Consider the following 24,873-nt stretch of genomic DNA (forward strand, 5'->3'; position numbering starts at 1 on the left):
ATATCCTCAGGAATTCTTGAATAAATAATAAAATATTACTATTTACTGTTTATAAACTGTTATTTTAAACTACACGTTATTGTAGTACAGATATTCATGATTACCTTGGTTAAATTAAACTTATAAATACATAGTTGTAAACGAGCAAATGAACCTCATATTTCATCCGCGTATTAAATTATAAATCCAATTTTCATTGGCGTTGCAATTTAGATCTAGTGGATACCAAATTATTATGAATCCTGTTTTACACAATTTTATATAAATATTTTTTATTATTAATTTTATTTTTAAGTATTAATTTTATTAATCATAATTATCGGTAGTTAATTTAAAATTATGCGAAGATTGACTTTGTCTTTGCAAGTCTAGGTTCAATTAGATTAGGTTGAGATATGGTAAGTTAGGTTATGATATATTTTAATACATATAGTGAATGATGATTATCTCTGAGGTGAAGAAGCTCATTATTAAAAAAATGGCAATGTAATTTTATTTTATTTAATTATCACGATATTAATCCGTGAGATGAGATAAATATAGGAAACCTCATCTGTGATGATCAATAACAATTTTAATTTTATAATAATCATTATTATGGTATTCTAGCCCAGGTCTAACTTACCATTTATATATAGTCAATTAATCTCTTTAAATATGTAATGGCTTTGTTATACGGTAAATTTTAATATTTATTGCAATTTAAAAAATTAAATAGTTCTACATGATACACAAAATATAAATTGACAAAATGCTAGACCTGGTTGACTAATTAGAGTGCTTCGTATATGCAGTGTAAAGATGCAGTTTAAAGTGGCCTCAAAGAGGACCTATTTCCGGATAATGCCTAAAATGAAGTAGAGTCTTCGATGGGGCTGGTCGGCCAAGGACAAGAGCTTGCCGAATAGCGGCCCGCTTGCGTATGATGAAGCCTGCAATAGCAGCCTATTATATTTTAACAAATTGTGCAGATGGTTCAAACACTTTATATTTTTAATTTTTGGAACATACTTTCACAATTAGTGAAACTATGTTTACTTAATACTATTTTATTGTTCTATTTTATGATTTAAGTAATATTTTACTTGTTGTGTAGCATAATTGTTAAAATGAAACAATAATATGGTTTAATAAAAAATATATCTTAGACAGTAAAATAAATATATGTAATTTGTTCTTAAAAATATTATTGTTAATCTATAATTATCCTGTATTATATATTATATTAAATAATACATTTACTTATAACTATTTAATAATATTGTATTGTTTAACTAGTATGTATTTTTGAAATTAATAAATTTTATTTTACTTGCATTAACATTACATTTTAACGACTAATTTAATAATTAATTATTTAAATGTTTTACTACTTGTTAATATATAACCTAATAATTAATAAAAAAAACACATCTTTATTTAGTGCAGTTTAAATTATAGTTTTATGAAATATTTTTTAGAAAAAAAACGATTTATTCAATCGATGAGTTGCTTTCAATCAAAAAGCAATATAAATGATTGAATATTCATCTAAATAATATACTCGTACATATGTGAACGTATGTATCATATATAAACGACCGTAATGCGTGTGTTCGAGTTCGAAACAAACCATTACTGAGCAGATTAAAACTTATGAATATATAATATTCAATTTTGCTCGTCGGGCACACATAAATATTTAACATTAACAATGGGCTGAATTTTCTTCTCACAGTCAGGCTTCAATTTCAATTTTCACATATAAAATACATTATATATATTTTTTTCGCTCCTCGCAACAATCGGAACGTCGAGAAAAGTCTCGGCGAGAACGAAAAAGCTTTCGATCCATTGTGAACCAGTGAGCTTTTCTCGCCCGGCGCCCGGAAAAGCTTTATCCGGAAACCGGACTCTACTTCCGCCGTCATTAAACCGCCACCTGCCGGTTTTAACTAATTCATGTCATAACTCGGAATACGTAATATTTTTTATATTTATTTTTTACCACTCGTGAGCTTTTGTTTCAATCGTTTTTTGTAAATGAACGTGTATAGAGCTGTGAAATGAATAAAGGGTTAAATTTTACAGGAATATTGGCAAATTGACATTTTTATATATTTTTTATTCCTCTTATGTATAATATATTTCAATATATTATATATATTCGTGGTTTACTTGGATAGTTTGCACCTTAATATTTAAATACTATATTTATCTAAAAAATAAGTAAAACAATTTTCCATATAATCCTAATGAACATTATCATAACTTTTTAAAAAACTATTTACTTTACTATTTTTTCAATTAGTTTAAAGCACTAGCACAATTATTTTCAGGTACAGATATATCAATATATCAAACGGTTAAACAGTCTTAAATATATGCATTCGATTATACGACACCTATATTGCCAATGACTGTAGTTCTGATTTGAAATATTTGTTAGTCGAAGATCCTGTGAAGTAGTATAATCAATTATTTGTGATATCATGACATTAGAACTTATATTACAGCTCAATACTCAATTTAATATATTTTTAATTCTCACTATTGACGCAATAATTAGTAATAAATAATGCTTCATGAATATAAAAAAAAAATATTATTTCTACAGCTTATTATAATATTATCCGCCTTTTAAATATTACTTTGTCAGCAACTATAATAGTACGTCGTTGATAGTTAATTTTCATATAATATAATACAATATTATGTAACAACGGTCAACTTGAACCTTGGGTTTATTTATTTTATCTCAATTATAAACGCATGCTATTATTAGCCTGGGGCGCTTTTCAGGAAGGAAGGGCGTTTAAATGTATTATTATATCAGATTTTCATTTTATCTAGATACTCTGAACATATTACTATATTTTATATATTATTTAACATTTATAATTTAACTCAGTTTCCCATAATATGTTGATAAACTTTTGAGTACGAAAAGGGAGCTTTGATCACTATTTGCCTCCCACATCCCATTGGTTTTACGAGTGTTAACTTTGAGGTCTGAAACTTTTGGCACTCGCATCAAACTGTCACTTATCTCTATGACTCATCAGAATAATCTACATAGATTAGATCTACTGAGTGTTTTGTCACACCACACTAAATATATCTGGCTTATTTAATGTAGTACTTGAAACTTAAATAGACCTAAGTAGCACCGCAATATACATGCATGGCATATGTGACCAGACCCTTTCTAATGTCTCAATTTACCTTTATATTATAATAACTAAATTAACCTTCCATGTCTAAGTGCGTGATAAAATCAATAAACATCTTCTGGGTAGTAAAAATTAAATAAATGTATAATTGACAATAATTATTTTTTCCATACAAACTCTTGCATAGGTACCATGAAACACAATTCATGAAATTTATATAATCTATAAAAAAATATACAATACGAATTAAAATGTATCTTACATCAAAGATCTGAATTTTTTAAGTTTTATATTATTAACCTAAAAAAAATTATCCTAAAAATAAATGTTTTACGATATATGTATTTATATATAAAATTAGAATTTTGTATAAGTTATTTTCGGAATATTAGGAATTATGACTTTAATTTAATATTTTCATGTTATTTCAGTGAAAATTATTTTTCGTTTATTTTCATTATACATATAAATAAATAAGAAGTATCTGACTTTTATTGAATTTTTTTTTTTTTTAAATCATTATATATTTATTTATATTAAATAAATCACTGCCTTAAAAAATCTAATAGATTAATGTAAAAAAATAGTGTCGCTCAATTAAATGAATAATTTTAAGGCATATATGAAAAAATCATTGTGAATGTTTTGTTTGGATTTCTTTTTTTGACCTAAAATAAAATGTTAATGAATAATGTTAAATTATCAAAAATTAACATCTTTAAAATCAATATATGTACTATAAAAACAATATTTTGATTGAAATGAAAACTTAGAATATTGATATTATTCCTCTTCGTGAGTTTCTAAGAAGAGCCAAATGTGTATATTAAAACGATTAAAAAAAATTGAGAGCCAAATCTATTTATTAATTTAGCAAACCTTTATTATAATTTTCCAAATCAACACAAAGACGTTCAAATTAAGAGCTTCATATTTCCTTGTTTTTTAAATCCAGCGCATCTTGCGCGAATGCCCGTGGATATTTGTGCCAGAGCCGCATTTAAGGGGGCAAAGAGCCGTATGCGGCTCCGGGGGACACGGTCAATTGGGCGACGGCGATTGGGCGACGGTCAAATGGGCGATTCAAAATGGGCGACGGACAAATGGGCGATGGTCTTTTGGGCGACGGTCTTTTGGGCGATACAATAATAATGCATTACAAATAAATGTGTAGCAAATCATGATCTTATAATTAATTAAATAATTTACATAATTTAATACATATTAAAATATATATATACATATACGTACATACGAAAATATAAGTAATATTTTTTAGAATAGAATTAAAAGATGAAAACATTATTCGGTCTAAACAAAATATAATATACCTTCATAAGATATAGTATGTATATATTTACTTATCATTTGTGCTTATTTAATCATAAAATATCACTTAAACAGTTTGATTTTTTTCATTCAAGAATTTAAGAGAGTTACCCGATATCATAAAACACTTAAAGCACACGGCTTAAGTCGGTAATTTTATTATAAATACCTACCTGATAAATGTTCTTAGTGGGCCCTTACGCGATTTTTTTTTATGTTTTTAGCCTTGGAAACTACTGTGAGAACAAGCTTTTGGAATTTCCAAAAATCGCATACTTTACAGTTATCTATTTTAAATTAGATAGGATAGGTATATAAAAATGTAATAACACAGAACTAGCGCTGATAAGTGTTTATCGTGGATTTTACCCTTTACGAGATTTTTTTAGGTTTTGAGACTTATAAATTACTGTGAGAACAATCTTTTGGAATTTCCAAAAATCGCATATTTTACCGTTATTTATTTTAAACGGGATAGAGTGGTTATATATAAATATAATAAGCTAGAACCAGCGCTGATAAGTGTTTATCGTGGATTTTGTCCTTTCCGCGATTTTTTTTATGTTTTGAGCCTTGGAAATTAGTGTGAGAATAAACTTTGGGAATTCACAAAAATCGCATATTTTACAGTTATCTATTTAAAATTAGATAGGGTAGTTATATATAAATATAAAAACCCATAACTAGCGCTCAGTATACTTTAATTTTGACTGAAAACATTCGCAAAAAGTTTCGTTGCGTCTTTGAAAATTATTTTTGTCGTGGTTTTAAAACACTTTGTCACAGTGTCATTGTGTTTTTGGTAAAAAATTCAGTACAGCAAGAAAATAAGAATGTGTCTTTATATTCACATGTGGGTTATATTTTATGTGTTATTTATAGATAATTGTTTTTTATAGATTATTGTTGAGAGCGACTAATTTGAGTTACCACAGTTTATATTCTTCATAAATGGATAATTCAGACATATTAAGTCAAAAAGACAAGGAAAAATATTTTTGGAATGGATATCTTTATGAAAAGAATAGACCAAAGAATTTTTATAAAAGTTTTGAGGTACAATAGAAAAAATATCATAGAATATTTACGTGGTATTGCATATAATTATAATATGAGTTAATAATTTGAAAATAAAATTGTTTTTCATTTAATATACATTTTTGTTTTAATGTATATTTTATTAATATTCAAAATAAAGCAAAGCGTGCAAGTTTTTTTAAATTTCTGTCGCCCATATGACCGTCGCCCAAATAACCATCGCCCAATTGACCGTCGCCCAATTGACCGGAATCGCCCATTTGTCCGTCGCCCAATTGTCGCGTACCGGGCTCCGGAGCCGCACTTTGCCGACCTCTGGTTTAACCTATGCTCTCTGCTCTTCACGTATTTATTAATAAAATAAATACTTTTATTTTAAAATAAATTTCTCATATCTTTAAAAATTGTTTCATGCTGAACAATATATCATATGTTACTTCAAACAACCTAATAAATATACATATGTGGATGATAAATCTACTTTGTACTCAAACATCATTTTAAACGGTCGCTTCAAATATAAACTCGTCGTTTCATTTGCAATTTTCGATAATATTTTCAGTTTTTGGACATTGGCCAATGCTTCAGCGCGGCACGTACGATGTCTTGATTTATTTTGATGTTTACTTTTATTATTATTTCGTTTCATTTTAAATTTTTCATTACCTTTTCGTTAAACTTAAATCAGAAAGCTTTTTTTTGTCTGTATTCACTGCAGTAATTCACTAGCGGAAACTTGACTGAACTTTCATCGAAAACTTCTTCTCTACATATATGTATCTATATTTAGGAAATCGACAAGTGCACGAGCATAATGTAAATATTGAAAGATGGCGTATTGTTTTTACTTTTTGTTGTTCATTTTTTTATCGAAAAGCAAATCTATGTGGCGCTAGAGTGGAGCGTTGCATAATTTAAATATTTTCGATATCGTCGAATATGGAAATTGAAATGCGATTTGCAATTCAAATATGGGAGCTCCAACATACGCCATTGTGAAATTTTCAAATGCGTTAATCGAACGTGTACAATTATTTAGGCGTTATTGTGCTAAAATTACTTAAATTATAAAAGTACTTGGTCGTTATATATAAAGTCTCTCTAGCAAAAATCTCTTTGATAAGTAATATGTTCAGATAATTTGAGAATCCGTAAGCAAATTGTATAGAGCGTATCTATTAAGCTCCTCTGGAATATACTCTTGATGTACATAATATATCTAACAGGATTAATCCTTAACATACGACACCAATACCTCATTTTAAAAGTATCGGGTATTCTTTATTAACAAAAGCAAACAACATTCTTAACGGTTTGTTTCTTAGTTTTTTTATGTAATCTCTCTGTTGATCGGTGCATTGCAAATTTCTGCATTTGGATCCGTCTTTTTAATTCAGTCTCACACACACAATGGTTTTATATTGAAAAACTAAGATAAGAAAAATTAATCTCCGCCTCGTTCTGATATTGATAATATGCTTTTTGTTGTTTTTGATCTTTCTTTGATGTGAAAAATGTTAAAAATCTTTAAACTGTTCAGATAAACCAAAAATAATTACAGGTCTCTTTGAAAATCCGTGAAAGTTAAAAGGTGAAAAAATCATTGGATAAAGATTGCAATTTCATTAGTTTGTGATCTTTACTTTATCTCCTCATTTTACCATTAAATTGCTAAATTTTATAAAAAAAATATTTTATCTATATAAAATATACAATATAAGAAAAACATTAAAAATACCCGCTCAAATTATTATCTTGCAAGCAAAATCAGCAAATCAATCATATTTTATTATTAAATTGCCTTATGATAAAAAATTGTATGATCGTAAATAGATGCAACAAGTGTATAGGCATCAAGTCTGAAATCTAAAGAGGGCGCAAATTAAAAAAATATATAAAATGTATAAATAAAATTTGTTGCTGTAATAGAAAATGTATGTATTGATTCTCAAAATATAAAATTCATAATTTTCTCATCTTTGAATATAACTAATGTTGTTCACATTTATAAAGCACTTCATGACGACCCAAAACAATAATGTTGTTTTTTCTTTAAATAAAATAAAATAATAATTACCTGTATAAAGTTCTAAAAAAATTCATTTTTTATTAAAGTAAAATTTTAAAATACGAAAAAATTGGATGTTGCATAATTATTAAACAATTCGCAAAATTTGTAATATATGGTTTAAAACTAAGCTAAGTTAAATTTATTAAGTTTTCGTAAAACTTACAGATGTCTCAAAAATATACTATTTGAATACAAAAATATACAATAATATAAATTAGGAATTATACGTTTAAATACATTAACGTTCGAGAGATTGTTTTAATTGAATTACAGTAGTTTATGTTTGAGTGGTTTTCGTTAATACCCCCAGGCTATCTATATACATTAGTATACTATTCAACTATAATGATTTTAATTGTAAACTCGGGATTAATGTAATTTACTCTTCATTTAAATAATTTTGTATAATAATTATAATTTATGAGCTTTACATATACACTACATAACTCAAACGTTATATATAAATTGTATAAGTATATCTATTAGGAATCAGAATCGTAACTGATATGTTGACACGAATGAAAGTTTAAGTAAAAACTTTCTCCACTCGATCACTTCAAACGCAGACATCAAATAAAAGTTAGAGACAATTTTCTACAAAAACAAGGTTGAATAATTTATTGTCATTCATATCAAAATCTTATGTGAAAATTGACGAAGAACAGCTGGTGTGAGTCTTCCCAAGTTTTACCAATTAAAAAAATATGATCTATAATTCGCTTAGTCAGCTCGTTTTTATTTTTTTTAGTCGCCTTGACTCAAATTATAAGCATTTCAAATCAACTTATCATCAAATCTTAACTGTGTTGAGAGAACCGTTTTTGACATTGTGTATTGTTAAGGAAAAGGAAAAGTAAAACAGCTTATAAATTAATACGGTTCATTTGCAAAGCGTGACCTAATGAATCTATCTTAATAATATGTCTAAAACTTTTACTGCGGTATATTGCTACATCTCTACTAATTTGTAGTTGATTTATTAAGTAGTTAATCATAAAAATAAGATAAATAATGTGTTGATTTAAAGCTCTAAAAATATAAACTGCAGAATTTAATTTTATGTGATCAGCTTGGAAAATGATACTCGTAGTGAAAGCTATAAAACCACATGAGAAATCAGAAATAAAGTTCACCAAGTCTAAACTTGTTGTAATATTACAACTTGTATATATAACAGTCCCCTCGTTTTGGAGTACCACAAGGATCTAACTTATTTCAGTATTCGAAACTAGCGGCAGACGACTCTTGTACGTATTTTAAACCGAACATTTGCCCCACTTGCAGGATTGAATACAGATCATTTAACTTTTCGGACGGTTTGTTTCTTAATATATGTTTAGGTAGCTTATGCTTATATGATAATAAGGATCAGGAGCAATCTCGTTTTCGGTCTATTCACCAAACGTACGCAGCACACGATGGTCAAGCGGTTTTAATTCTTACACGAGCTAGATCTTGTAAGCTCGTAAACCAAGATCTTTCCGCAAAATCTTCAATAAAATGAATGGACACAGCTCCAATTTCTGTGCACGATAGCGAATCGATTTATTCGGATTATTCTCAATACTACTCTCCACGGCAGAAACAACTTCTTTGCTGCGCACTACAATGTCTCTACGGATGCGTATTATCAATTAATGTATGCGTGATGCAAGAACGATCCATGGTTATTTGAATAGACCGTAAAATGGACGTAGCGAACGGTAAGTTTCGCGAATTAAACCACGATTTTATCTGTGTATCTACATATTATATATATGTATGTATAATATAAGAAATGTTGTAGTGGGATTAAAGGTTTGGTGTCACTCATTCGAGGTTTGAACAAGGTTGTCATAGTAGTTACAACGCTCGTTTCGATTCCAATGAAATCTAATTTTTTTCGACGTTCTTTTTCAGAATCCTTGAAAAGACATGGTCTTCGGTTCTTCGGTGCTCTAATCCCGCGCGCCGAGTGCAAGGATAGTGCAGCGGGTGTATTCGTCGCGAGCGCGGTGTGTCGAGAAGTGGAGGCGGCGGTGCTGTGCGTGGGAGCCGGAACCGGAGCCGGTGCCGGTGCCGGTACCGGTGCCAGTCCGGATGGACGGGGCGCGCGGGGTCTGGTGGCTGCTGTAGGCCGCAAGCTGCGGGCCGGCGGCGCAGGAGGCGCGGGCAGCGCGGCCATGCTGCTACTAGCGGCCAGAGAGCCTCTCGCTTGGTGACGTCACGGGATGGGGCTCATCGTGGCCGCCCTCGTCATGCTAGCGTTCGTCGTGCTCGTAGGTAAGAACAACAAGAACAATCTTCATTTATAAGAAAAACATTCTTTTGAATGGTTAAGAATACTACTAAGCCAACACCCTATGCCATATAAAGCGTTGAGAATATTAGGAGGCCACTTGTTTTGAGATAATCTACTGTTAAGTTCTTAAAGAGGCAACGAACCGCATGGTTCTAGTCACCATCAATGTAGAGTTATTGAATGCTTAGTATCCCTTTAAATATCCCTTAAAATATGAAATGTTGCTAACCATATAAACAAGAATTGGGTAAAGGTATATATTTTTGAGTTCGCCCTTAATAAACTCAACGCCTTCTCTCGACACTCCTGATTATAAATTACTCTCCAAGTAATGTATCCAAGTAACTAGAGTATCCTAATAGAACATAAGTTAACCTAGAGATTTTGAATGATTTAAATCTGCAAACTCAGCTCCTTAAAAATATAAAAAATCAAAGACTCTGCCACTATTTATTTTTATCATTTCAAGAAATTTATAAGTGGTTCTATTAATTAAATAACTACAATACATAACCATTTTAGGCACACAAGTGGGATTTACCTTGTATTACTTTATGAGTGTCATAAAACAGTAAACCTCTCGGGATGAAGTGGTTAAAGCGTCCCGACAGCGATGCTTATATACATATGTAGATCATTCCCAAAACTGTACAATATGTACATAAAACATATGTGTGTATTCTATAATTAAGCCTAGTAGTGTTTCTAAATCATTTCTTTATTTTAAATTTAGGAAGGTCGTTTAGTTTATATATTTATAATATATAAATCAGGGTTGTTGAGACATCGACCGTGATACTCTTACAGTTGAAGTAGACTGATATCAAGTCTAAGAATCCGAAAATTATAATGAAAAGCCTAATAAGAACTGCTTCTAATGTAAGTCACCCTTGGTATTTTAATAAGCAAGTCCTTCAGAGTTTGGTCACATTTGATTGAAGGCATTTACATGTCGTTGTTTTCTATATATTTTTCCGCCTTTAACTGTTAATTTGAATAAATAAACGTCTTTTTTACTGATTTTTAGTATTTTTAAAGTTAAGCTTCGCCTTTCATGGGTCAACTAAAACATTAAAACAATTTAAGATACAATTTCTAAGAGAATATAGACTCTTTGTTGCGTTAAACGTAATCTAACTAAGCTCTTACTATCCTTAATCGTATTAAAAGTTAACCGCTTTGCAGGTCACGAGCTGTTCATTTGAGGCAAATATCTGGATACATAGATTCGGTGTATACCATATCTTAAGTCAGTCTCGCTGCTCCTCTAAAACGTATTTTGATCTGATTCTCAAGACGTTATAATTTCCTGATCTTTGAAAATACACAAAGGTCTAAGCCAATCAATAAAAATGTTGAAACTTATGCATTAAGCAGTACAGAGCAGTCGCAGTGATGTCAGTTCCAGCTAAATTGTTCAAAATAATTATCCATAGATACGTTTTTAATCACTGACTGACTAACTGACCTTGAATACTAACTTTCTGTCTTTCACCAAAACGGTGACAAAATCTATCGATCCGGGAGTTTAAGTAGACGTTGTATAATATATACGGAGTTTAAGGCCTTCTACAATGTTTGACATTGGTTGTACGACCGTAGATAGTTTGTAATCAATGGCGGCCGATTGTCAAAAGAATATTTTCCTATTTTCAATGGTTCCTCAAGGGTTAAAGCCGAACCCTCTGATCTTTAGTTTTTCAATTAAAAACATAAATATGGCAGCTACACATTCAATTTGTTGCGGACTCCTCGATAGTGATGTCGGGAGACCATCAGTAACTCCGGACCGGAAAACCAAGCGCGGTCGTCCATCGGGACGACCTAGGTTGAGACTGGAAGCAGACCATCGGCCCTGTCGATAGGAAACGTGTGCTCAAGTGCTAGGGTCACTAATGAGCCGAGTTCTGCTTACACGACCTGAGGAGGCGGGTGAGAGCACCCGGGGACTGTCCTATTCTTTTCGGAGTGATTTAGATTCTCTGTAGAGACAGGCTTTCGTCAACCGTCTGCTTAGTGTTGGAAAATGCTATACTTTGCATTTACTTAATTTTGTTCGCCATCAGAGTATTCTTATGATTTTTGTAGGAATATTTTGGCTAAATAAATATCAGCATTACTTTTGAGAGCAAGTGGCGATTCTCTCTACGCGTAAAAGGCTCGAGGAACTCCAGTTTTGCGTTCCAGAACGTCTTCGAGAATCACGATCGTGTTTTTTTTTTGATGCCCGTTGTCGCCATCCGGCTCTCGAAGCACTCCGATTTGTATCATTTAATTCTGATATTTTATGATTTTATACTTTTTTACTATATAATATATTTTATCTTACTTGTATCATATTTTTTGTGTATTGTAATAATAATACTATGTTTTGTTTTAGACAATCATTACTAGGAATTGCAATAACATCAGGATTTTCAATACCAGTATTACTTAGAGAAAAAATAGGCAATACCGGTATTACCGGTATTGACACTATTATTATGAAGTAGTGATTAAAAGATTGAATAAATACTGTCGATTCATTTAAAGTCAATTTTAATGCTTTATTGCTGAAATATATTGTTAAATATTGATACTTGCGAATTTTGCGAAAAATCCAAGAATTCAAAAGTCAGAATATTTTTTTAAAAGATATTGCTTGAAAATGTAGTAACTATTGACGTCTTCATATTTTTAAAAAAAATAAACAAGCAGGTAATATTTCGATTTAAGTTGGCAACATTTATAACCAATATTCAATAGTATATTTATGCATATTTCGTGTTTTAAAATAATAATCTTTACACTCAGGTACTTCTGAAAATCTTTTATACGCTGATCCTTTATTGTGTTGTCTACGCGTACTAATAAAAATCAATAAGACGACTGTGTATAAAAACCTTTTTATTCACTTTCATTCATATACAATATTTGGGGGGGGGGGGGGATATATTTTCTGACTATAATATACATATATCCTGGACAAAATATCGTCTTTGATGGACCGCTTCTGGATGCCTCTTAAATTTTTATAACGAAGGCCAGAGGGTTACTTGCCAATTTATTTCAATAAAATATATTCCTGTATTACTCACAATTTGTTGTCAGTTACGATTATTTGAAAGCACCTTATGGAAAAGGCGTAGGACGTAAAAAATTGTAAATCTGATTGTTTAAAAAGCTACATTTTTTTAAACAGATTTATGTTATGATGATTGTGACATTTATGCGATTGTGATGTGATTTATATATTTTATTTAAATTCTTGCATAATAAAAATTTCTTTTAGAGTATCTTAATAATATTTATTTTTTATATATATATTTTTTACCTATGTTAAAAGTTACATAAATAAAATTATAAACGTTTATGTAAATAAAATATAATAAAACATACATAAATACTGCATAGTAAATTTATATTGATATCCTACGCCGATAACACAACATACGTTAAAATGAGCATTTTCTTATTCTTTGCTTCTGCTATTAAGCAAATTGTGCATCGTCATTTTGGTAGTTTTGAGCCATGGATATACATATCATTTTAAAAAAATATAATTTACAGATTGAAAAAAAATGGTATTTTTACCGATATTTAATTTTGTAATATCGTTAGCTTTGCCCCAGCTTTGTCACAGCAGACGCACATTTTCGTTCAAAGAATTTGAAATTAATTTTAAAAATTAAATTTATTTCAAGCACGAATAATCCACACTCGAATAATCGAGAGTTACTGTACTATTAATCAAAAGGTATGCCGATCTTAGCGATTACGGCCGCAACGAGTTATAAATGCGACAAAACACCACTTTTTAATATCAGCAATAAAGGCGCGAGCACACCTGGCGTTAGCGTTATACACGCAGACTGTTAAATACCAGTAATAAAATGTTGAATACACAGTTTTATAGCGCAGCGGTCGGCGGCTCCTTTAGTGCTAAAAGCTACCCTTAACATTATCTTTAAAAATAAAACTGAAAGAGGAAGTGGCCGAATGTCTGTCTCGGGTGGATATGTGTAAATTTCCACTGATTATTTAATCATACAGTTACAGGGTTCCCGTCGGCTTCCGGAGGGGCCAACATAGGGTCTGGTCCCGCGGGGGCGGTGGTGGTCCCCAGCGCACAGCCTCCCCCCGTCGTGCCCCAGCCCGGCGGGGGGGTCGGTGGAGTCCGCAGGTAAGGCAATAGCGTCAAAGAAAAATATTTTTTTACCAAAAACCCATTCACCATGCTGACCAAAAATGACTTTCTACAAAGCCACTTGTTATGATGATTAACTCGGATATGTATTGTTGTTCTGTTCGAATTTTATTGCTGTGTGATTTGGAATATGTGATTGGCATCAACGAGCAAAATAAGTGACCGATTAACTAAAATATACTTACACATTAATCAAATGCGAAAAGAGTCCTTAAATATTGATATTTTCTATGTTAATTTTTATGCTAACCTTTTTCACTCTTCACTTTATTTTTTGAAAAGCTTTTCAGCTTAAATATAAATACATAAAATAAATAAATAAAATGTTCACCTTGAGTACATTTGTGCTGCGTTCACACCAACGTGGAGTGATGAATCAGTAATGGGAAAGCTTCGGTACAAAACCTCGCTTTTATCATTACTTCGCACTGATACGAACACATCAATAGGGTGGGCCATTAATATAAAAAAGAGGATATAAGACAACAAATATATAAAAATTTATACAAACAAATAAAAACAGTTTAAGCTCTTTCTATCAACGTATCGTTTAAAGTCATAGCATAATTAAAATAGACAAGACAATTGTTTAAAATAAAGGACCAAAAAAAGTTAAGCTTCTAAAAACAAACTTTCTGGTGAACCATTGATGTTACAAAACAAATATTTATATATATCGTACAAGCATATTTCCAACTCCATCAATGTCATTCATTTACTCCGTTTTGCTATTGTAGATTCATTACAAATTTCTTCAAAAAACAATATCCTGATTTTTATAATTTCAAAACATGTTTTTGATAAATATATTTTATTTAAATACAGATATTTTTTCTTTAAAACTTTGTTTAACTTCACGGGTTCACAAGATGTCTTGAATGTGTTTTATTTTTTATACATTGTCTATTATCATAATCTTAAATTAATACATTATAAAAAGAGCTTGAATATATGTACCTGTTTTGTATATTTTTTTTCTTTACCTTAACAGTTCTTAAATTATAAATTCAAAGTCTTATTCTGTATATATTATATTTATTAATGAAATTTATTTTCTACTAGCTTTTGAAATACAATATTTTTTACATATATATTACATTAAAATCGTTCATTTAAAACAGCAATTAAAATAATGCCACAAAAACTTTTAACTATACAAACATCGCTGAAAACTTATCTATTTTTTAAGATTTTTGAGTGTATTACAATTTATAAAATCATTCGTTTTTTTAAGTCAAGTTTTAATCAAAATGTAAATATGTATAATAAATAGAAAGCTACACAAAAATATAAAATATATTAAAAAGAATTGTTAGTACATATATCCTTTTCAAACACCACCCTATTAACTATTTAATATTCATAATAATACACATCTTTTTTAATATAAATATTAATATACAAAAACAACAATAAAAGCGGCTCTAATAATTTATAAAAATAAATATTTTATCTCAATGCGAACTTTATACAATAAAATATAATAATAAAAAATTTGGACAGTTACAATTAAATATAGAGATATTATCCTATTGAAAACTTAACTTTTAATATATTGTTAAATTATCATATTAAACCATATTAATATTCATAAATAATGTAGAACACTAGATAATTGATCATTTTGTACTGGAAGATTGAAGAATGAATATTTTTTTTTGTATTTTTATAACAGTATAGTTATAAATTTCTGTCTAATATTTTTTTTTTATATAAAAAATTGTTTTGCAAAACGTATATGAAAGGTTTATATCCCTAGTTCCGACCAGGTGATTGACGCTGAGCTCGTGGTCTCTATTTTGCATATGAAGATTGAAGAAAATGGCAACGCCATACTGCAGTCACTGGTCGGAAGAAGTATAGCATTGAGGTGAACACTTTAAAAACCTCTTTTGTAAAAGATATATTTTAGTTAAATTAATTTATTTGGGAATATAAAAATATTTAAGAAATTGCATTGAATATTTTTTTAAAGTCTAAGGATGCTGGATTCGTATTTTTATTATAAAAGTTAATAATTGCATACCTAACAGCTTCCTTAAATGTAATAAGAAATTAATTAAATTCAGAAATTAATAAAATTAACATTGAAAATTAATATATTAAGGACTCTTAATATTAAATTATTATAAAAATATAATATATAATTTAAACCCAAATAAATAAAATATTACTAAATAAAATGTAAATATTAATTCTTTATTTCTTACTGCTTAAGTAATTAGACTTTACTTTTATTTGTAGTCTAGAATTTATTCTCTTGTAGAATAGCAAGTTTTTTATTTTAGTTGTAAAAACTACTGCATGATTTATTCGTTTTCTTTATTTAAAAAAAATCTATATCAAATCTTTCTTTACAACAATAAATAATACATTTAAATGAGCTCATAATATATATAAAATAATAAATATCATCACTTATTTTGCTATGCAAAATTATCTTCGATTTGTAATTGAAAATTGTGGCTCAAAATATAACCAATTTTCAAAATACACGTAAATACATTTATGAACATAATAAATAAATTTTACACTTACTCGTTCATTGTTACACATTCACAAATAATATTAATTAAGCATATTTTATAACAATGAATATAATATTATAAATAAATCTTTAATTTATTTTGGTACTTACAAATGAAGTAAATACATAATCAATATTTATTAAGTATTATTAGAAAATTAATTTAATTTAATGATTAAATCATTTACTCTGATAAAAATGCTTTTGTATTTATATAACTTAATTCAATTATAATAATAATTGTCTGTTGTTTGTGTCCTTTTTGATGCCGAAAAGCAAAACAGTATTGTCTCGGTAAAGGTCCAACAGACGGCATAATAAATATTTTAAAAGCACATTGAGGTGATATAAAAAATATCAAGATATTTACAATGTTATAATGTGTTCAATAATCAATGTTTGAACAATGGATAATATTATATACATATAATTAATTTATAGTAATGCAATCAATAGTGCGATGATACACAAGCGAATTTTAACATTTTATTGCACGTAGGCTCCAAAAATCGATTTAATAATTATTTTTAACATGCTTTGCATATTTGCTTCTACGAATTGACGACGGTTTATTTGTATTTTTTGTTATGGAACTACAAAATTTAATAAAAACATTTTTTTTTAATTAAATATTGTTAATTTAATGTAATAGGTATACGGCGCTCAAAAGATTAAGACCAATGTCCCGAGTAAGAAGTGCATGTAATCATTTTCAGAATTCGTTGTTCAAGCATTGACAATTTTTAATATCATCTCTTAGGTTAAGATGCCTGTTTATTATTTAATATTATACATAGTAATTAGTTGCCTGAAGAATGGCTTGCTGGGATTGCTCATAGAATATTTTCATGTTAAATGAAAAATAGATTCAGTCAAAATTCCAGAGGGAGGGGCTACCGAGATTGGAGAACTCGAGGAGATCCGACACTCATCAATTCCCTATGGCGGAGTAGACAACCACTCGGCATAAGAAAACAACTCGGTAAATATTATTTAATAATTAAAATAAAAACATTTTTAAAAATAGCAACGTCCTCTCATTATTGCGTTCCTGAAACCAAAATATAAAATAGTCACTACAGATATAATACTATCCGATAAAAAAAATGTATGCATATTTTTGTTGATGGTCAATTCTTATATCTTAAATTAGTAAAAATATTAAAATTTTACATTAACTCCTTAAATAAAAGATTTCAGTTACTTTTCCATTTTTAATATGAATCAAAGTTATTTCTCAAAGTTTTTAAATTATCAATTGACTATCATGATTTAGATAATATTTTTAATAATAGTTATTGTTGATCTTCAAAATATAAGTTGTTACATTATTATAAAAACCTTTGTGTACACAAAAAGTCGACTTATTGTAGATTGCCTAGTTATTAAGTTTTCTTAGGAAACGAATAGGTGTAGTGCTTTTTATTATTTCCCACCTCAGATTTGCTAATAAGATATTTACTAAAAAGTATATATTAAAAAGGAAAGGACATCTCTTGTATACAACCATAACTAATTTATAAATATAACAAAAATAGTTTCAAAAATGTATTTGTTTTTAAATATTTACGTAAGCCCGCCACAATTCTGATACAGTTTAATTAAGAAACAATGTATCTGACTTTAATATAATAATAATAATTAAAATGGAAAAATATTTTAGCAGAGTTCAGAACATATTTTTATATTAAATGCATTTATCCAAGATATAAACCAAATATATATTGGGTTAAATAATAAATAGCAAATTTTGATTATTTAGAGTATTTGTTAAAGTGCACTGTGCATATATAATTTACGATTTAAACAAAAATAATTAACAAGATATAAAAGCTAGATAATTTGCACTCAAGAAATAGTACCATTACAAAAACAGGCGGCTGAAAAATATTAACATATTAATAATATCTTTATTTGCTACATATTATATTTTGCAGGTAATAGTTGCTCTAATATTTATAATTTAAAATTTTGAGCTTCAAAAACTTACACATCTGAGCGCACCAAAAATAGTATAGCACAGAAAATAAAAATTCTCATTATACATTATAAGTTATATATTTTTATTTTTCAATATTTGTATTCATAAAGAATATCTTTCGTTATAAAAATGTGGTAATTAATTCATTATTCATGGCAGTGCTAAAAAAATTTTAGCACAAAACAAAATTTGCATATTAACTACGTACTTAAAATATATAAAGAAATAATTATTTACAAGGCTTATTCAAGTGCTATTAATGTGTATATACAGCTAGAGACTTTTCACTTGGTAAATCCATCAAAAACTGTTATTTATTTTCATTAAGATAAATATAGATACAGACATAATATCTGTTAAATTCCTATCTTAGTATATTCCTTCACCCCTCACAAAATATCACGTATTCTTTATACTAGTGACACTCGAAAACCAGTTGAAAACTAAATGTTGCTCACAAGTATTTAAGTAACCCACAATAGAGGTTTTTGACAGAGAAACTTGTTAAACTAATGCATAAATTTAACATTAACTCAAAAAAATCGAGAGAATGCAGTTATAGTATATGTTTAATGCTACACACATTTCATACATCACTGCTATGGTTGTGTACCACAAGCCATTTGATACTTTTATTTAAGAATATCCTAAGTTGATTAATAAAATAATCAATAATATGTTGTAAGGTTAATATGCAAATATATAGATAGTTTTCTAAATGTCAAGATACTTACATATACTATAAAATACTAATTCTGGACAGATATGCAATAAAACATAAACTAAAAAATGCTATAAATGTGAACACCAAATATTATGAAAAAAGCTTAAAAAAAACGTTTACGATATTATATTTCCCAAGTATGTATTTAGGAAAATACATACATTTTGCTAATTGTTAAATTTGTTACAAAATTGTTACACAAATTAAACAATTAAGTAAATAAAATTACAAGCTTCCATAAATAAAAATATATATGTACATACAAAAAAATCCCATTTTAACACAATTTTTGGATTACTATTTAAGACTGAATGCCGATAATATAGTAACACACTAAGATATAGTATGCAGATAACCCGATATTTTCTGATTTAGAATTAGAGATGTCATTTTCAGGGGGGGAGCAAAAATTGCTTAGTCGGTTGTCGTTTTCTTAATATTTCGATTTCATTAAGATTCGTAATATTTGATTAAATTAGATACATTCTGCTGGCCAAGTTCAAGGAAATGCAAATCCCTCCCCTTACCTGCCCCCTATTTCTCCCAAACTACGTCCCTATTTATATAAGGCTCAAGATTTCTGACTATGAGTTTTGATTCTGTGGGGGTGTTTCTCCAACAAGCTCGAACACTAAAAATATCTCCACACATTCACTGCTATAAGAGTGATCACTACCACAACATTTGTCATGGGTCGTATCCATATAAATCTTACCAAAATACGCGTGAAAATCCCCGTAACCAGTCAATAATTGAATGAACCTTAAATTTTAGTGAAATCATCTTATTTCCACCCCTGCGGCAAGCATGAAAAATTACGACTTTGATAAAGTAATAAAGCCCGTCTTCAATTCACACCAAAAAAGTAGATAATCCTCGACCACAATCTCCTACTTTTGCCACCTAATAATTTATAAGCCTGTGCACGTATTTATCTCCCCTCCGGAGAAAACATCCCTCTTCCTGCAATTGAAAGGCTGTGATCTTTTATATTTGTAGGGGTCACTCGTCTTCACTTGTATTCAATAAAGAGGTCATAGATTACAACGTTCTATTGACATATTTTCTCATTGGTATTCTATTTCATGCCATTTACAGCGACTAGTTAGTGTCGCCAGTGAACAACAAAAAAAACTTTTATTTATTCTATGAAATTATAAAAAAAAATAAGTTTAAAATGAAGATGAAGATGTTACTATAATATATAAAACGTATTTTATTCAGTCAAATAAAAACTGTTTATAAATTTTATTTTAGTTCATAGAAGTCTACTTTGTAATGTCGCATTAGAGAATAACATGTAGCCTTGATTACATCAGGATATTTAGTACTCTAAAATTACCTAAAAAAAGATAGTCGGCATAATCTCTTCCGCAAATGGTTGTGTGGAGAATTTATATTGCTAAGTACACGCTATATCGGAACTTTCTAGTCCACTTATACATTTGTTGAAGTGACAGACATGCATCACCATACTAAACTTTTATGTGGCGATGAATTTAATTGTGTTTTACTTACTCACAATTTTCTATACGTCTGATTCTTATATACAACACTAACAATAGAGTGGTGTATTGTATTTTTCAAGATTTAAATGTCTTACACTATATTTGTAAAATAGTTACAAAGTTTTGGTTTCAGTCAAAAATTTAAATTTAAATTTCAAGCAGTTTTATGACACTATGCTGCGTGCTAATGATTTTTTTTTCGTTTCAGGTAACGCCGAAGTGTATATAGTGTTAGCGCTACTTATAGGTTTCGTGACTGTCGTAATAGGCTGTTGGCTGTCGGACAATTGTTGGTCTCCGGAACCTGAGCACGTAGTAACCCTAGCCTGATGGCGCGGCATGCAGGGTTGCACTCACATCTAGTTTGAAAATCATCCTCGCCCACAACGTCACAATTACGATTTGCACCGAGAATCTCCAATCAGCATCCCTTCCTCGCAAAGTTCAGCCTAAACCTTCTTTATATGACCTTTCGATTACCCAACTTACCTATAAACACTGCATGTATAAAATTCTCACCAAACATTCTAATATCAAAATGTGAAATATTGTAAATTGAAAAAAAAACTTTATTAAAAAAGTCAATGATATTTTGCAACGTGTACATTTTCCTACGGCCTAGTGAATTATATAAAATTAAAATGTACAAACACACTTTTGCTAGTAGTTTATAAATCGAAAGCTAAAACTTTTATATTTAACGTATGTAACATGTTTCGTTTTACTAAACTTTTTTCAATGTTTCAAAAAAAAAAAGGAGATAGAAATATAATAAACGATGAATATATAAAGAGTAATTGTGTCGTGCAAAATTACAAATGAATATATGTGAATATATATATGATATATATTTCACTTACATTTTTTGTAATTTGCTAATAAAACGGGGCGTAAAAAGCAACCCTGCAGATGCCGTTAAAAGAAGAAAATATCAAATAACTAAAACTACATAATTTAAAAATTAGTTCTAGTGTTAAATTTATTTTTAATTTATTTGTGTAAAATAATTTCTGTTATTAGTATATTAACAACATGGTTGTGCTTAGAATAATTATAAATTCAACCAAACATCCATTTTAAATAACAGTATAAACTCGTTTTAATTTTTAGTTATAAATATGGAAATTGTCAAACACAAATATTTATGTTCATCTTGTTTATAATTACATCTTAGTGTATTAACATATTTTTATTGTAAATAAAATTATATTGTTAAACCATAATTGGTCCAATATTTATCCATGTTTAGTATATATGATAATGTAAATCATCAACAAATTGGCTAAATTATAATTAATTCTAAATTAAATGCCAAAATGACAAAAATTACAACGATTTATATGATAAATGAGGGTCGTGCATTTGTAATAATTATTTTACACGTATGTAAATTCACATTAAATGTGTACTAAATGATGGTTTGTATGTATGTATTTGTAATACAAGATGTTCCAAAATTATGCTAGCAAATGATTAAATCAGAGCTTGTAATATCAAAATATTATTTAATAAAATATGAATGCATTTCTTAATCAATATTATTATTATTATTAATGTATTTAATATTAATAATTAAGATAATAGAAGAGATTCTGGATAGTAACTGGGTAAGAAATTAAACTATTTTGAATACTTAATTGTCAGTTATGTTTATAAATTAATTTTGGAACATCTTCGTTATTTCCAATATATTTATTAATACGTAAAACATTATTTATATTTGTTTAATTTATATAAATAGGATAGTTATTGTAAAATGTTCAATAATTTTAATAAAAAAAATACTATAGTATGATAAAAAAGATAATTGTCAAAATAATATATTATAAAATGATTAATAATTTATTTACTGCACCATATAAAGTGTTATTTTACATATATTAATCATAAACAGAAATTTACGTGGCCTGTTTAGATATCTACCATATGATATGTAATCATTTAAGATATTTATATTTCCAAAAGTATCAAAAGTAATCTACAGACATACATATGTTTATAGTTATATATAAAACGGTTATTTTAATGCAGTTTGTCCAGGCTTTTTATTTAGCACAACTTATCGACAGTCCATGTCATCATCATAAAAATAATAGTGTCTGAATAAACTATATTATTTTAATAAAAAAATCTCAAGCGATTTTTTTATTACAATTTTTTTCATCATGCCTTGACAGATTTCTACAATGCATAATTATAAACAAATAAAATAGATTTAAACCATCCCAATATTTTTTCCCAGCTCCTCATAGCTATCACGGGAACCTTCCTTGTGTTTTGTAAATTTGCAAAAGGAGCCCACTTAAGCGCTGATATCCTGGCCGCAACGGGTATGAATAAGGCATGCGATCGCAACCCTCTAGAGCACTTAAAAATTTGAAGCCGAAAGTCACCGTACATTGACGGGTTGTCAACACCGCCCCCTTAGCAACTTGCAACAAAAAAGTGCTTCATTGAATAGACGCTACTCCAATAATGCAAATAATTTTATCCCAGCGCTCCTAGCCTGAAGGCACTAAAATACTAATACAAATACGATCCATAGAGATATCTCAGAAATTTTCTTTGAATTCTCTCCAACAACAAGTACTTCGCTTTACTCGGATTCCAGGCTTTAGAGCAATATTCAAGAAGGCTACAAACTAGCGTATCGTATAGAACATGAATTGTCAATAAATTATTTAAGTGACTTGCACTAAGCATTTGACGATAATATTACTTTAATAAAAAAAATAGTTTAGCCGCGACGCTAACTGGACTTTTTTAAGTTCATTCTTTGTTCATAAAATATAAAAACTATTACACTTACACCATAGGTAGTTGAAAGCTTATGCAAAATGAAATGCCTAGATAAACTACAGTGAATGTATTTATTTGTGTGTAACAGATAGTTTAAAAACTTATATTACCATTATGTCTCTAATGAGACTAAAATATTACTTTAAATAACAATTTTTTTGCATTTTTCTTTATATAACTTTATTCATAATTATAAATAAATTATTGTAAAAAAACACTTAATTGCATTTGCTAAGTAAAAATTACTTTTCGGTGAAAGTCATGCAAAAATTTAGTGTAATATTGATCGCATCGACTTCTATACATTGAATCAATGTATAACAGAAGAAATCATCAGTTAGTTTTTCAACATTCCATAGGCGTATTTAATATAATTATCGCATTAAATATGTATTTTAATAATGTGTTTGCTTATTATCAATAACTTTTATTGTATCGTGAATGTATTTCAAAATGTTACTTAACATGTTTTGAGAAAAAGAGAACTGCATAGTTAAGACAAACCACAATGTCAATGTAAATATTACTTATAAATACATACTAGTGTATTATGTATAAATAAAACTAAAATATACACTTTGGGAAAACGCAAAATATATAGTTAGTCATAAAATCGTCAATTATTTCTATTGGAATTGTAAACCTCAGCTTATAATTTACATTATATATTATATTATGTATATTACAAAATGTGATGGAATTGTATTCTGTTATAGAATTTTTACTACGTGTATCTCGATATGCTAAAATGAAAAAAATATTTATATATACGTATATACATTATTACAGTAACAACAAGACGTCACCAAGCTTTGTAAATGTAATTGCATATCGTTGTAGTGTTTTAAATACCAGTTTTATGATGCTTGTCTAGTAAAATAGCACCAAATATTCTAAAAAAATGTCTTTATTGGAGTAACGTTGCTATTTTATCTTTATTAGTGATATGATTTCAAACTACCTATTTCGTTTCAAATGTACACTTAAATCCTAAAAACCTTGCCTTGTGCCTAATTCTTGTTAAATTGTTTAGAAAAATTTACTATGTACCAATGCCTTTTTTTATATTCATATAGGATTTATATATCTAAAAAAGTATGTATAAATATAATAAATGTATTTAAATAAAACACAAGAGCTTTAGATGAAAATTTAAATGATTTTTTAAATATACATATGTATTTTTTTTTGTGTAAAGCGGTTGACTAAACTCAATACCATTATAACAATTATTTATTATTACTTCTGGTTTCAGTACATTAAACTCTCAAAATTTC

The 24,873-nt window shown here is 28.6% G+C and overlaps 1 protein-coding gene across 2 annotated transcripts in view; it reads left to right on the top strand.

Moving 5' to 3' along the window:
* Positions 1 to 21,726, top strand: part of LOC148237842 (uncharacterized) — a 161,406-nt gene extending 139,680 nt beyond the window's left edge. Inside the window, exons 3-7 of one of the 2 annotated variants that reach the window (XM_088205812.1) lie at positions 9,490 to 9,852; positions 13,904 to 14,033; positions 15,817 to 15,927; positions 17,469 to 17,566; positions 21,006 to 21,726. In XM_088205812.1, the coding sequence (XP_088061938.1) occupies positions 9,801 to 9,852; positions 13,904 to 14,033; positions 15,817 to 15,927; positions 17,469 to 17,566; positions 21,006 to 21,127 (513 nt within the window). In that variant the 5' untranslated portion in view covers positions 9,490 to 9,800 and the 3' untranslated portion in view covers positions 21,128 to 21,726. The remainder of the gene's footprint in view (positions 1 to 9,489; positions 9,853 to 13,903; positions 14,034 to 15,816; positions 15,928 to 17,468; positions 17,567 to 21,005) is intronic. The other variant, XM_088205813.1, reaches the window with a different exon arrangement.
* The last annotated feature ends 3,147 nt before the right edge of the window (positions 21,727 to 24,873 follow it).

This window comes from Plectrocnemia conspersa, unplaced genomic scaffold (assembly GCF_051122295.1).
Source record: "Plectrocnemia conspersa isolate PC_06_02 unplaced genomic scaffold, ASM5112229v1 ptg000002l, whole genome shotgun sequence".
NCBI classification, from domain to species: domain Eukaryota; kingdom Metazoa; phylum Arthropoda; class Insecta; order Trichoptera; family Polycentropodidae; genus Plectrocnemia; species Plectrocnemia conspersa.